The 15227-nt window shown below is 57.4% G+C and overlaps 2 protein-coding genes across 21 annotated transcripts in view; one reads left to right on the top strand and one right to left on the bottom strand.

Moving 5' to 3' along the window:
* LOC101168742 (receptor-type tyrosine-protein phosphatase F) overlaps positions 1 to 15227 on the top strand; it is a 145491-nt gene that overhangs the window by 104586 nt on the left and 25678 nt on the right. For 6 of the 20 annotated variants that reach the window (XM_023965255.1, XM_023965260.1, XM_023965258.1 and 3 more), the window contains 11 exons: positions 397 to 702; positions 1031 to 1224; positions 2913 to 2939; positions 4569 to 4686; positions 5597 to 6169; positions 6838 to 6938; positions 7114 to 7361; positions 7951 to 8029; positions 8432 to 8656; positions 13716 to 13870; positions 14878 to 14889. In XM_023965255.1, coding sequence (XP_023821023.1) covers positions 397 to 702; positions 1031 to 1224; positions 2913 to 2939; positions 4569 to 4686; positions 5597 to 6169; positions 6838 to 6938; positions 7114 to 7361; positions 7951 to 8029; positions 8432 to 8656; positions 13716 to 13870; positions 14878 to 14889 — 2038 coding nt within the window. The remainder of the gene's footprint in view (positions 1 to 396; positions 703 to 1030; positions 1225 to 2912; positions 2940 to 4568; positions 4687 to 5596; positions 6170 to 6837; positions 6939 to 7113; positions 7362 to 7950; positions 8030 to 8431; positions 8657 to 13715; positions 13871 to 14877; positions 14890 to 15227) is intronic. The other 14 variants (XM_023965273.1, XM_023965264.1, XM_023965262.1 and 11 more) reach the window with 7 other exon arrangements.
* On the bottom strand, positions 11691 to 12377 carry LOC110016990 (cell wall protein RTB1-like). Its single transcript, XM_020711380.2, has one exon. It carries the CDS (start codon positions 12323 to 12325, stop codon positions 11792 to 11794), a length of 534 nt encoding a protein of 177 aa, XP_020567039.1. The 5' UTR covers positions 12326 to 12377; the 3' UTR covers positions 11691 to 11791.

The raw sequence follows: 15227 nt of genomic DNA, 5'->3' as shown, positions 1-15227 counted from the left end.
AAGAAGGAAGGAGGAGGGCAGAAAGAGGAGGAGGAGGAGAAGATGTTTGGACACCAAATCTGTTCTCAGAGCGCCTCAGTCTGTCTCTGACTGGGATGTGTAGTTTTAATGTCAGGGGACGCCGCTGGACGCCATTGATCCCTAAATTACAGCCGAGCGTTCCATCCCGTCGACCTCAGCTGCAGCGACTCCTCAAACTGCTTCTGCTGGGTGTCTTGTGTCCTCCTCGCTCTGTGGGGAGTTTCCGTTCCTCTCAGTCCAGAGGAGGTTCTGTGTTTATCGGGAAGCTTTTTGTTCCACATCCAGAGACGACCTCTGTGAACAAAAAGCTTCCCTAGTTTGTGTTTGCATCCTGTTTTATTTTTTTTGCTTGATCCATCCCCCCCTCCCCCGCAGCTCCATCTGCCCCCCCTCAAGAAGTCCATCTAGTCAGCCTGAGCTCGACCAGCCTGAAGGTGAGTTGGGTGGCGCCGCCGGCCGCTAGCCGCCACGGCGCCATCGTGCGCTACACGGTCAGCTACCAGGCCCTGTCAGGAGAGGACACGGAGAGGCAGGAAGTGGCGGACATTGGCGCCGACGCCAGCAGCTATGTGCTGGACGGCCTGGAGAAGTGGACCGAGTATCAGGTGTGGGTGAGGGCCCACACTGATGTGGGGCCAGGACCCGAGAGCGCCCCGGTGAAGATGAGAACCAAGGAGGATGGTAGGTTCCTGCCTCGCCCCACGCGGGGGGCGGCCTTCACCCTTTCACCTCTGCGGCTCTCATGTCTTTGCTGGAGTGGGGGCTGCTGGGCGTCTGTCTCTCCGCTGTGTCTGAATGGACGACATCCCTGCTTCGTCTTCCTTTTCCCGCCGTCCTGGTTGGTCAGGACGGACGATCGTCTGTCCCTGAGAGACTCTAACAACACGCTAACTTCACGCTGTGATTAACCGCTGAGACTAACCATGATGAAGATGTGGCTCTGCTGGTTCTTCATCAGTGCCCACCAGACCTGACCGCTCTCTCGCTCGTCCTTGTCTCTCTCTTTCAGTGCCAGGAGCCCCCCCCAGGAAGTTGGAGGTGGAGGCTCTGAACTCCACGGCCATCAAAGTCTCCTGGAAGCCCCCCCTACAGGGCAAACAGCACGGCCAGATCCGGGGCTACCAGGTCATCTTCTCCCGGCTGGAGAACGGCGAGCCTCGAGGTCAGCCCAACATCCTGGACATCGCTCTGCCAGAGGCGCAGGTAACAGGCCCCGCCCCCTCGCTCCCCCGTTCTGCTGTCCACGCACTCGTCCCCCCTTCATCTCTCCATCCAGTTTGGATTTCAGCTTTCTGTTTCCACCGCAGAATGGGCGGAGCTTCTGCTGTATCTGATCCTCAGACCCCCCCCCCCCCCCCCCGTGTGTTAGAATCCTCCTCCTGTAGGATGTTCTCCGTGTGAAACATTGGGGGGCGTGGCTTAGCAGTTGGAGCGCTGATACATCTGCACTGCCTCGTTACCATGGTTATGACCCCCCCCCCTTATAATCAACCAATCACTTAGAGTAGTCACTCCAAACAGAAAATACCCCCCACACCTTTTCCAGGTGGGGGCTGCTGCTCCTCCCCGCCTTCTCCAAGTTGCACCGTGAAGGAACCTGAACGGAGTGTGACCTCCTGGTCGTCCAAGCAGAACTGGCGGCGGCCACGCCTCATTTGTGGCGTGTACACAATAAACACAAAGGCAGGCTGTAATCCGTCGCAGGGCGTAGCTATCAGGTTCACCCCCCCATACCCAAGACGTGCAGGTTTTGTTCCCCCCCGGTTGAGTCACGTCAGGCGTTCTGGGGGGGGGGGGGGCATCAGCGACTGTCCGACTTGCACAGACCTGTTCAGACGTTATTAGAGACCACACAGTCAGGGGCTCCAGAACGCCCCCCCCCACGCACACACACACACACACGCACACACAGCGCCACAGTGATAACGAGATCCAGGAGTCAGGTGAGCTCATGACTCGCCTCATGACTCACCTCTGCATCACCCCTCCAGGTTCTACTGAAGACGAACGTCTCTCAGCAGAACTTCCTGCAGCTTCACCTCCAACTTCTACAGGATCAGCTGATGGCAGCAGCTCTGCCCCCCCAGCAGAGGCCCCCACAAGGCCCTCACTTCTATGCGCTTCTGCAGGAAGTGACCTCAGCCTGAACCTGCTGGCTCCTCCCCTGCGCTCACAGACACGCCCCCTGTCAGCCTTCACGTTGGAAGTTGCGTGTTTAAATCTTTCTGCTCTGCGGGTTCATTAACTCTGAGCGTTCATGCGTTTCACGCCAGCGTGGCGAAGCTTCACGCCTCCTGGCTGGACTCAATTGGGACGTGTGTGTGGGGGGGGCTCCATCAATCATAACGCTGCCCCCCCATCACTCCTCTTTTATACAGCCAGTCATCACATTTACAGGTGTGGAAACGGTGCGCTTCCACAGACGCTGCTATCAGTGACGGCGAGTTTCAGCTCGCCGTCACTGATAGCCACCAAAGCCGCCGCCCCCGCAGCAGGTTCCAGCAGAAAAGGTCAAACTTCCTGTTTGGGATGGCGCTCTGAGCTCAAATGTTAAAATCCGTTTTGCTTGGAGTTTTATCGCGCACCCCCCCTCCGCTAGAACGTAATGAGGACCCCCCCGCGTGTCGTCCGCGTGGTCTGGCCCGTGTCCACATGGAGACGTGTTCAGAGTTTTACAGGATTCACAGCAACTGGAAACGAGGCAGAGCACCCCCCCCCATCAGTACCCCTCCCCAGCTTGTTCCCCTCCCCCCCTCCTCCTCCTCCTCCTCCTTTGACATCTTCATTCAAATGTCAGTGAAAAAAAGACGCTGGTGCTTTTTTTCGGCTTCCTGTTGTCCTGTTTCTGACCCGTGTCCCCCCCCCGTGTCCCGTGTCTTCTCTCCCATCAGTGGAACATTGACGAGTCCACCGAACACGTGAGTACGCCACGCGTGTGCTGGGTGTCCCTGCAGGGCCGGCCCCCCTTCTTCAGGGGTGCTGTGTGTGCTTGTGTGTTTTTGGAAGGAAGGGGGTGTGTGATCCTTCACCTTAACCACTGCAGGAACTGTCTTTGTGTTTGTTGTGTGTTTGTTGTGCGTTTGTGTTCCCATTTGTGTCTGGAGCTGCAGAATCGCAGAGGAACATTTCTGCCTGGTTCTGAGTTCTGCTGGTAGAAGTAGAACCAGCAGAACAGTCCGGTCTCCTCACAGGTCACGAGGCGTTCATTCAGGCTGGCGGGTCTGGGTGGCGCCGCCTCCACCCTGCAGCGGTTAGGACAGGCTCCAGCAGCCTGTGAGGCGGCACAGAACCGAGCAGGTGTAGACGGACGGCGTTCAACAGACTTTGGTCTGATAAACAAACGTTAAAATCGGGTTTTCAGAACCGCTGTTCCCCGTTTTCTGAGGGGTTTCTGTAATGTTCAGCAGACAGCTGAAAAAACCGATCCGCTAGCGTCTGATCGATCGGGTTGTTCATAAATGACACACAGAGATGATGGCGTGCACATTTGAGGAAGACGGCGGCCGCACGGCGGGCTGCCGCTGAAACCCTGATTAACACCTGACAGACACGGACCAGATGCTGTCGTCTTTCACACGCCTTCATTGTTTCCGCGGCGTCCTCCGTGCCAGATCGCTAATGTACTGTGACGAGCCTCAGACGGATGTCTGCGCCCTGAAGACGGGCACGCCTCCCTGAGCCGGCGAGTGCGTGAGGAGAAGGCGAGGTTTTCTCAAACCAAAAACGCCGTTCTGCGTACGTTTGAAGAGCGTAGAAATGCAGTAGAATCTGTTTCCATGACGACCTGAGCGTTTGTGCCTGAAGGAAAATGTTTTCTGCTGAGGTTTCTCCGGGTTCCTGGACCTGAAAGAACCCGGTCAGAACGGTTCTGCAGCTGCCTGAGCCGGTTATGGAGCCGTGTTAGCGGCCGCTAACGCCAGGACGACTCGGATCAGAACTTTTTTCCAAGAACTGGACCTGCAGGAGGACAGACAGGGGTTCATTTAAATCTGCGTGCATGCTCACGTGCACATGCATGGACACTTGTGACTTTGTGCGTGCAGACTCATGCGTGTGTGTTTGTTCAGCGTGAAGTGTGCGGTTCTGTGTGTTTCTGTTCTACCACCTGAGTGTGTCTGCGTTTGTGCCGACGTCCATCCAGAGGAGCAACAATCGGCTAAAGAAAAGTAGAGCTGCTGCAGCTGCGGCGAGCAGACGGAGCTGCTGCGGCTGCAGCTGCGGCTGCGGCTGCAGCTGCGGCTGCAGCTGCGGCTGCAGCTGCGGCGGCGCTGCTGCTCCTCTGGGTGCATGCTCATGCGTGCAGCAGGCATGAACACGGACACACGGGTGACTTCCTGCTTCGTTTGTGGCTTCATGGGTCCAGCGTTCTCTTGGGGACCAGCAGCGGTTCTGCTCCCAGAAGAACTGCTGGTCCCGCCCGGGTTCCTGAAAACCTCCTCTGTGGTCCAAGTGAAGTCAGAAGGGAGGGGGTCAGCGTTCTGGTTTTAATGGGATGGTGGTTGGACCTGCTCCTCGCTTCTCCCCGTCTGACCGTGTTCTTGTTGCAGGAGGCCATCATTGGGGGGCTGCAGGCTGAGACCACCTACTCTGTCACTGTAGCGGCCTACACCACCAAGGGGGACGGAGCTCGCAGCAAAGCCAAAGTCATCACCACATCTGGGGCAGGTCAGAGCCTGGGGAGAACCCCCCCCTCTAAAACAGCAGTGTCAGCACTTTCCTCTCTGGGGGGGTAACCTTCAGTCCAACCCACAGAAACACGACAGCTGAAACTGCAGGCTTTTTGGGGGGGGTCCATCCTCGGTTAGGTTCAGTCACATGCACCTGTACAGGGAGGGGTTACCCGGACGGGTTCTGTGGGGTTTTGGCCCGTGGGGGTCGTAGAGGAGCTACTGCACCTTAAGGGGAGCGTAGGCGTGTCTTCCAGTTCACTTGAGGCTCGTACACCCACCTTAAGGGACGCCATGAAAATGGAACGAACCATGTTGTGGGTGTGGTTAGTGTATCTTTAGGCTGGTGGACGTTGGACGCACTTATGGCGTACTGGTGATGATGTCGTACGGCGTCCTTACGCCACGCTCTAGTCGTTAAGGTGAGAGGACTGACTCCTTACTGAATACTGCACACACTGGTGTGTGCACGTGATCCCTAAGTGCACGTAGGACGTCCACACAAACTACACTCCGATTGCCTGATTTGCTCATTTCTAGCAGTCAGGCTGCAATGAGGAGCGTGCACGTTTCACGTGAACAGCACTAACTATCCTCCACAGTCTGAAGGCTTTGGGGGTTAAAACAGAGAATCTGTACGCCACGCCTGCATCTTTTCTACCTCCCCCTTACTCACGTGTAATGGGGAGGTAGCACGTGTTGCATACGTGTTCACTAAGACCCCCATGTTTGGTGTGGGTCACCTGTGTGTCCCGTGCACGTTTAACCATTTTCAGCTTTAGCCACCTGTAAGGACAGGTGGGACCAGGGCTTTAGAAAGAAGAAATAAAAAAACAAACCTGAAGTGGGTCTTCTGGACCCGCGAGGGTTCCGGGTTTTCACTCGGCTGTTTTCTTCCCGTCTTTCAGTCCCGGGGAAGCCCAGCATGATGATCAGCGCCACCTCCGGCAACACGGCTCTGATCCAGTGGCAGCCGCCCAAGGAGATGGTGGGGGAGCTGATGGGCTACCAGCTGCAGTACAAGCGCACGGACGAGGAGGGGTTCAGCTCACGCGACCTGAGGAAGACGGACGACCACTACACCGTCACCGGCCTGCACAAGGGCGCCACCTACGTCTTCCGCCTCAGCGCCCGCAACCGGGCCGGCATCGGGGAGGCCTACGTGAAGGAGATCAGCACCCCCGAGGACACGCCCTCCGGCTACCCCACCAACCTGCAGGTCACCGGACTGACCCAGTCCAGCACCCGCCTGACCTGGGAGCCCCCCCTGCTGCCTGAGCGGAACGGCAGGATCGTGTCCTACGTGGTGGTGTACCGGGACATCAACAGCCAGCAGAACAGCACCAACCGCACCACCGACACGCAGATGAACATCCAGGGCCTCAACCCCGACACCACCTACGACATCCGTGTGCAGGCCTTCACCAGCAAGGGCGGGGGCCCCCTGAGCCCCAGCATCCAGAGCAGAACCATGTCCAACGGTACGCTAACGCAGAATCCACAGCCGGTTCCATTTCAAACGCTGTCAGAGCACACATCAGCTGCTCATGAGAACGCCGGTGATCCAAAGGGGTTCAGAACCATCATCAAGTCGGGTCCGGGTCTCTGCTGGCGTTTCCTTCAATCCAGAACATGCAACGTTCTCTGTTAGAACGGCTGTTTAGGTTCTGATCCAAAGGATCCAGCAGAACAAACTTAACAGAGAAGGGACCTGTGCCCCTCCAGCCTAACCCCCCCATGATCCTCTGTTAGAAACTACAGACTCGTAGTTCAGAGGTCAGGCGAGTCCATGACGGGTTTGTGGTTCTCCTGCAGCTCCACCAGCACAGGAATGACCTCCTGACCTCCTCCTGCTGCCTCAGACCCCATCAGGCCCCCCTCCCTCTGTAGTCCTGATTATTCCTTTCTAATCTCATTCCATGCCAGCGTCACGTGAGCACGTGTCCTCATCTTCCATACCGTTACACGCCACGCCGAGGTGGGCCGGCACCATCTGGTTATAGAGGGCTATAGATGTAGCACCTGTGGTTTATGAATGTGTCTGAATGCAGCTCGTCATGTATGACGACAGCCTGAACACGTGTCCTGACTTTTCTGAAGGTCCGTTTTTGATCACAGTAATAATCAGGTTGTTGTTTTTTTATCTTAGATTTCCCGACTCTCAACTTTGGCGTCAAAGCCGTGACCGAAACGTCTGTCCTCCTCACCTGGGATTTACCTCCCAACTACAAGTCCCAGGCTCCTTTCAAGGTGAGTCCCGCGTCAGGAGAACTCTGGTCACAGGAAGGGAAGCAGCTGCTCCTGCCCCAGTCATGCTGTAGAGTAAATGTGGCAGTTTTCTGTTGATGCCCCCCTCCAGCTAGGAGCAGGGGCCGGGGCCCCTCAGGGCTCGCGTTCCTCTGTTAATGTGCCGCTGTGGTTTCAGATCCTCTACAACCAGCAGAGCGTGGAGGTGCAGGGAAACCTGAAGAGGAAGCTCATCAGTCAGCTGCAGCCCGACACCGACTACTCCTTCGTGCTGACGAGCCGCGGCAACATCGCCGGAGGCCTGCAGCAGCAGGTGTCCATCAGGACCGCCCCGGACCTCCTCCAAGCCAAGCCCAGCAAACACCTGGCGCTCGGTAGCAGGATAACCATCAGTCTGCCGGCGGTGCAGACCAGCGCTCGCGTCAGGTCAGTGGCGCTGCGTCCAAACATCGCAGTAGCAGAACGCCGCCACTGCAGGAGCCAGTCTCCACCGCCGCACGCGCACACCGCGGCGCTCGCCCGTGATTGGCTTAAAGGGCTGTCAGGGCCGGTCACGCTCCAGCGCAGACTGACAGAAAGAGTTGGGGATTGTGTAGGAGGGTGGGGGGCTGGGGGGGGCTTGTTCTACATGTTTTCTTCCTCTCAGACTGACGGTTGGCAGCAGCAGCTGCCTCTCTGTCAGCAGCAGCTCGTTTTACAGACGCTGCAACCAGCAGAAACTTTCAGCTGCGCCCAAACATTCAGGGAGAAGCCCGCCGAGGAGCGCAGACACGTGCACGCGCAGACACGTGCACACCCGAGCCAGTGGGACGTCTTTCTGCTGTTTCTCATTCCCGTCGGTCTAGTCTCCCTGACAAAAGGCGATGCGTGCAGCCGCCCGCATTAACCTGCAGGATCCTCCTGTCTCCTCGCCGCGGCGTTCTCTGTCATTAGCCTTTAATCGAGACGCAGATCTGGTTTGCTGCTGTTTGACCTTCAGCCCCCCCTGTGCTCACGCCTGTGTGTTGCTCTGCAGCTGGTACTACATCGTGTTGGTTCCTTCGTCCCAGTCGGCGCGGCGCTGGAAGAACCCCGACGACATGGACCTGGAGGAGGTGAGTGGCGGGTCGGGGGTCACCCCTCAGGCCCAAACCGGGTTTTACCTTAAGAGTGTGAATCTGAACGGGTTGGTTCTGAGCTTGTAGTTTAGGATCCCAGTAGAAACACGGGACGGAGGCGGTGTGGAAGTCCCAGAGTCATTAAGTGGCGTCTCCTCCCTCCAACATGCGGATTTCAGAAAGCTGCTCCTGCGCCGCTGCTGGTTTATTAGCCGGGCTGGCAGTCACGTTCAGATTGCTCGCCGTGCTGCTCTGCTGCATGAGCGCACAAAGGCCATTTAGGCCGGGGGGGGGCAACCTCCACTCATGACTTGATTCCAGGTTCTGCTAGTTCAAAGATCATTCTGGACTGTCGTGAAGATCGGTGCTGACCATGTTCCTCTCCTCGGATCTCCTCAGCTCCTCAGGTCCAGCGAGGGTCCGGTCCTCCGGCGCAGGCGTCACCTGGATCCCGCCAAACCGTACATCGCCGCCAAGCTGACCTCCCTGCCGGCCACCTTCACGCTGGGCGATGAGAAGATGTACAACGGCTTCTACAACAAACCCCTGAGCAGCCAGCAGGAGTACCTGTGCTTCGTCCTGGCGGTCCTCCGATACGAGGAGACCAACAACACGGCCAACTACGTAAGGAGGTTTCTGTCTCCCCAGGAGGTTCCTCCTCAGCTGCAGAACCTCCTCAGCTGCTGCTCTGGGTTCTGAAGCTGGGGAGGAACAGCAGCATCTCCTCTGCCGCTGACCGCTTGCATCCAGACTCCGCCTCCTCCACTAAACCCCCAGAGATCCCGCCTCCATAGCAGCTGGGGGTTCACAGCAGATGTAGCAACAAGGCTCATACAAGCGTCTCTAAGCGGGGGCGCTGTGCCCTCGTCAGACAGCGGCGAGGAGGCGGGCTCTCGCGGGATGAGGGGGGCGACACCGCTCACCCCGCAGGAGGAGTGAGAGGATTGCTCTGGGCCGCTCGGCTGCACGGGACATGCATATTCAGCAGCTGAGCTGCGCCTGAATCCAGATCCCAGAGTCTTACCTCCCCTCCACTCCCCTCTGAGCACCTCCGCCACCCCCCCCACCCTGTCCTCCTGCAGCGTGGCGGCAGATTGATTAGTGCGGCTGCAGTACAGTGGGAGACGAGGGGCTGGTCACGGGGCAGGAGAGTCGGTAAAGCCCGATTCCCCTGAAACGCCGCTTTCCATGTCCCAGAAGCCCTCCCTCCCCCACTAATCCCCCACTCTGAGGCGGGGGGAACGAGTGGAGGAGGTGCAGCCGCGATGTACTTCAAAGGAGTCGCTGAAATCCCCGCGCTCCTGGTGTACCTGCACAGCGGATCCTTAACCCAGTCGGGTTTTACCGGGTTGGCCGCAGCTGTCAATCATCTCGGGATCGCTCTGGATTTCAGAACAGACTCGACTGACGGCTCTCATGGGGGGGGGGGGGTAAAATGAACGGGCTACGACTAAAAATGACCCAATAAGTTCAAATAATTTAACGACAGCCAGATATACCATGAGGAGAACAGGACTGGAATCAATAAAGACTGCCCCCCCAAAGTCCCCCCCCATGTAGATCATAGGTTTAAATCAAAAATCAAACTTTATTTATAAAATAGCGCTTCTCATGCATTTTGCGCAGCTCAAAGCGCTTTAACATTTAAAAACAGAAAACACACAATATTACAGTAAAAACCCACCCTCCCCAGTCCCCTCCGTTAAAACATATGACCCATGGCCCCCCACGTACAATAATAATGACTATGCAAATAAATAAAATAAAAACAAGTAAGGCTCTGCTCTGCTGTGAGGAAACAGTCCTTGGACCTGGCCATTGGAGCATCGCCACGGCGCCCCCCCCCCAGACTGGGGTCCACTTCACAGCTGTGAAGCTGCAAAGTTAGACTCCAGCTGCCCCAGCAAGGGCGACAACCGTGGCAACAACCGCCGGCAAGCCCATGTCGTACGCCCATGTCGCACGCCCAGGTCGCACGCCCAGGTCGCACGCCCAGGTCGTACGCCCAAGTCGCACGCCCAGGGTGCACGCCCAGGGTGCACGCCCAGGTCGTACGCCCAGGTCGCACGCCCAGGGTGCACGCCCAGGGCGCACGCCCAGGTCGTACGCCCATGTCGCACGCCCAGGTCGCACGCCCAGGTCGCACGGCCAGGTCGTACGCCCATGTCGCACGCCCAGGTCGCACGCCCAGGTCGCACGCCCAGGTCGTACGCCCATGTCGCACGCCCAGGTCGCACGCCCAGGTCGCACGCCCAGGTCGTACGCCCATGTCGCACGCCCATGTCGCACGCCCATGTCGCACGCCCATGTCGTACGCCCAGGTCGCACGCCCAGGTCGCACGCCCATGTCGCACGCCCATGTCGCACGCCCATGTCGCACGCCCAGGTCGCACGCCCAGGTCGCACGCCCAGGTCGTACGCCCATGTCGCACGCCCATGTCGCACGCCCATGTCGCACGCCCAGGTCGCACGCCCAGGTCGCACGCCCATGTCGCACGCCCATGTCGCACGCCCATGTCGCACGCCCAGGTCGCACGCCCAGGTCGCACGCCCAGGTCGTACGCCCATGTCGCACGCCCATGTCGCACGCCCAGGTCGCACGCCCAGGTCGTACGCCCATGTCGCACGCCCATGTCGCACGCCCAGGTCGCACGCCCAGGTCGCACGCCCAGGTCGTACGCCCATGTCGTACGCCCATGTCGCACGCCCAGGTCGCACGCCCATGTCGCACGCCCAGGTCGCACGCCCATGTCGCACGCCCAGGTCGTACGCCCAGGTCGCACGCCCAGGTCGCACGCCCAGGTCGCACGCCCAGGTCGTACGCCCATGTCGTACGCCCATGTCGCACGCCCAGGTCGCACGCCCATGTCGCACGCCCAGGTCGCACGCCCATGTCGCACGCCCAGGTCGCACGCCCAGGTCGCACGCCCAGGTCGTACGCCCAGGTCGTACGCCCAGGTCGCACGCCCAGGTCGCACGCCCAGGTCGTACGCCCATGTCGTACGCCCATGTCGCACGCCCAGGTCGCACGCCCATGTCGCACGCCCAGGTCGCACGCCCATGTCGCACGCCCAGGTCGTACGCCCAGGTCGTACGCCCAGGTCGCACGCCCATGTCGCACGCCCATGTCGCACGCCCATGTCGCACGCCCAGGGTGCAAGCCCAGGGTGCACGCCCAGGGCGCACGCCCAGGTCGCACGCCCATGTCGCACGCCCAGGTCGTACGCCCAGGTCGCACGCCCAGGTCGCACGCCCATGTTGCACGCCCATGTCGCACGCCCATGTCGCACGCCCAGGGTGCACGCCCAGGGTGCACGCCCAGGGTGCACGCCCAGCTCGTACGCCCAGGTTTCTCACACATGGAGAAGCTTTGCAAGAGGAAGATGTGGTTTAACAACCTGTGGAGACCTCCTGACTTCAGATGCTATTCCCAGACACAGATGGGGGGGTTGTTGTTTGGATAAATAGGTATAAGTGTGTCTGTGGATGGGTGGGGGGGAAAAGGGGAGATAGAAGTGTCAGGACAAAACTGCAGGATGGGGGGGGGGGGGTCATGCAGGGTGAGCTGCAGCTGCATTTCTCCACATATTCTTACATGTTTGTGTCGTATTGTTGCCCCCTCCCTCTTTGAAAAAGGCAGTGGGTGGGCTGCATCTTAAGGGGAGGTGTGTCTGCAGTTCTCTTAAGACCACCTCAAGGGACGTAATTTTGCCAGGATTCATTGCAGGGCCCCGCCCTAAAGTGTGTCTGGAGGTGTCATCAGAAGCTTCTCTGTGAGACCACGGGTTCCTCCTCTGCAGAGGAGGTGGGGGTCTCCTCCTCTGCGGAGGAGGTGGGGGACTCCTCCTCTGCGGAGGAGGTGGGGGTCTCCTCCTCTGCGGAGGAGGTGGGGGACTCCTCCTCTGCGGAGGAGGTGGGGGTCTCCTCCTCTGCGGAGGAGGTGGGGGTCTCCTCCTCTGCAGAGGAGGTGGGGGACTCCTCCTCTGCGGAGGAGGTGGGGGTCTCCTCCTCTGCGGAGGAGGTGGGGGTCTCCTCCTCTGCGGAGGAGGTGGGGGTCTCCTCCTCTGCATCTTTGTGTTTGCAGACAGAAACAGAGGAGAAGCACTTTGGTAAACTAACATCTTTATTGACAGAAATGTCAAAACTTCTCTGCTTGATTGATCTTCTGTCCGTCTTTACTATCCGAGCGCGCTCGTTTGCACGTGAACTCGCAGTGTCGGTTTTTCCGGGCGCTGCCCACGAGAATGAGCGATAACACAAGTTATGACGGAGCCCAGGACTCTGTGAGCTCATCTCAGCTTATCTTTCCAATTAATATCTGCCTGCGTGCCAAAGAGCAGGCTGCTGTGCAGCTAATGATGCGGATTACTGCTGCCTGCTGCCCAGCCTCTCCCGCTTCACGCTGCGAGCGCAATTCTTTTCGAAGTCTGCAATCTGTCATGGGCGCACCTCTCCACGCCCCCCTCCCCACCTGTATATCCTATCAACACTGAATAGGTGGCGTGCTGAGCTCTAATGACAGATGCCGCCGTCTTTCCTCTTCCTCTGTCCTCCTCTTCCTCTGTTTCAAACCCTGTACTGAATCACCACGTCTGCCTCCTCTGATGCCCCCCAACCCCTCTCCCCTTCCTCCATCTCCATCATTGGGAGGCAGAGTGGAAAGATGTCTCATTTATAACCGAGGTGGAGGAGCCTTCTCACTGTCACCCCCACCTCCTCTGTCACAGCACCAACACTAATGAAGAAGAGATGGCTCTTCGTCTGCGCCCCTATTAATGTCAGAGGAGCCGGGGACACGCCGCCTCATGCCAGCTGTCGCTCCTCGCTTCCCGTCTGCGTGGTCCTAAAGCTCAAAGATTACTGACCACCTGAAAAACCCAAAATACTAGTGGCTCTGCACTAGTGTCCAGTTGCGTTTGCAGTTAAAGTCCCACTTTCTGTCACACACCTAGGTGTGTGAAATTTGTTCTCCGCATTCAGGAAAAATCCCATTTTTAAAGTCTTTGGTAGGACTCGGGTTTGAACCCACAACCTTCCAGTTACAGGGCAGACACTCTAACCACAAGGCCACTGAGCTGGTCTTGTTGCGTATATTTTCTGTTGATAAAAACTTCTGGGGGGGTTGGATTATTTAAGCTGCTTAGATTTTGTTAGAGCTCAAAGGTGTGAATTCTTAGGGGTGTTTTTTGTTTGGCTGGTGGGCGGAGCCAACAAAACTTTCTTCTGTTTGTTCCACTCAGTCATCTTCAATCAACATGGCCGCCCCGTGTCACGCTTCACTTACGGAACAGAATTTTCTGGGTGATGTCAGAGATGACCGGTCTGGTCCACACGTATCTGTGGAAACTAACCCACTCATGACATCAGATGACCCCGCCCTCATTTTACTCATTTATTCAGATCTTAAACATTAAAGAGAAAGAATTCTTTAACCATCTTGGGTATAAAAATTAACGTAAAAAAACTAAGGATTGAGATCAAATCAAATCTTGACTTTGAAAATCCATAAATCTGCAAACATTTGAATTAGTGACTTGGAATCCAATCCAGTCATTCTGTGATCGGCGGCTCTACCGTGGTGGTAAAATGGTCAACGGCGTTGGCCCATTTACTGATGACTGACCTTTGGGGTGGGGGGTTGTTGTGCTCCTGTCTCAAAGCCTTCTGGGTAATTTGCTTGCAGATGACCTTCTCCGCCAGTCCGTACTCGGACCCCATCCTGGTGAAAACGGAAAGGGCCGAGGGTCTGGAGCAAGCCGAGATGCTGTGGGTGATGGGGCCGGTCCTGGCCGTGGTGCTCATCATCGTCTTCGTCATCGGCATCATCCTCTTCAAAAAGTGAGAGTTTACCGGCGGCTCGGCTGCTTTTGGATGTTTCCTGGGGTTGCATCAGGTGCAGTAATGAGGCTCCTGCATGCGCCGCTCGCACACCTGCAGCTCGGCTCTGACGGGAGAAGAACCAGAGAAGAATTGATTTGCGTTTCAGACGGAAAAAGCTTCGGCCCGCTCGGCGTTACTGCGAGGAGCGAGCGGCGGTTGAATTGGCAGCTGACGGCGCCGCTCTAATAAAAGCACAGCCAGTCTGTCAAAGCCTCTTAGGCAGAAGTCAGAAATGCGTTTGGGCAACACCACTGGTCACTTCACATAAACAGAGCTGCGGCTGGCAGGGCGCCGAGCGGCACCTCGCCATCCACGGAGGTTGTTGGTTCAAAGCCATGACATCATCGACCTGTTATGACTCTGGAAGACGATGAAAAATCTGCTCCGGGTGGTTATTTTTGTTGGTCACTAAATGATGCATCTATTTTCAATCAAAGCTAAATAATTGGTGCAGATTAAATGCAGGAGGCGTGTCCTCACCTGTCTGTCAGCAGGTGAGCGTTCAGGAGCGTGGCCTCCTTCCTTCAGTCTTACTCCTGAACGCTCACCTGTCTGTGATGGGAGCCATTATTTACATCAGACGCTTCTCGCTGAAGAAGCCCCGCCTCTTCTCCCGCCCTGCTGGCTCTGTTGTCATGGTACCTGTTCTGCAGCCGCACCCCCCACCCCACCCCCACCCCAGCAGACCTTTAAAAAAGGGCTTCAGACAGCTCCGGGATGAAGCAGCACATCCTCTTCCTCGGTGCAGACACAGACTGACATGGGGGGGCGTGGGTGGGGGGGGGCTTGGCCTTGTCGCTCCACCTGCAGCTAAAGTGCATAGAGATGATCCAACGAAAGCTGCAGCTCCCCCGCTTCTGTTCTTTCACAAACTGTTCAGAAACATGAAATAAAATGAAAGTTTATAGACGGCAGTGACACTTTAACTCCTCCCCCTTCCTTCTTTCCCGCCCTGGCAAACGCAGCAAACAGGAAAGGTAGGTGCATTCACATCAGCTGGGGCTCCTCCCCTTTTTCATTTGTGCTGTTGGTGTTGAGTGATGCCTGGGGAGGAAGGGGGGGTGCAGAGCTGACATCTCTCAGCTTCATTTGACCCTAAAAAAACAACAACCCAAAGATTAGAAAACAGATTTTCTGAATCCTCGTCTGGACCCGGTTGGCTCAGAAATGTCCACCTCTGCAGCCCCGATGACCTTTACGTTCCTCTGCATGTTCCTCGTCCAGTCTGACGCCGTCCGCCATCTTTGTTTCTGTGTGTTTGCCACCAAGAGCGTCGCAGTTTAGCTCTAGAACTCTGACCTCCTGAATCACAGTC

This window comes from Oryzias latipes, chromosome 17 (genome assembly GCF_002234675.1).
Source record: "Oryzias latipes chromosome 17, ASM223467v1".
In the NCBI taxonomy this organism is placed as follows: Eukaryota; Metazoa; Chordata; class Actinopteri; order Beloniformes; family Adrianichthyidae; genus Oryzias; species Oryzias latipes.
This window is presented reverse-complemented; position numbering and strand designations above follow the sequence as displayed.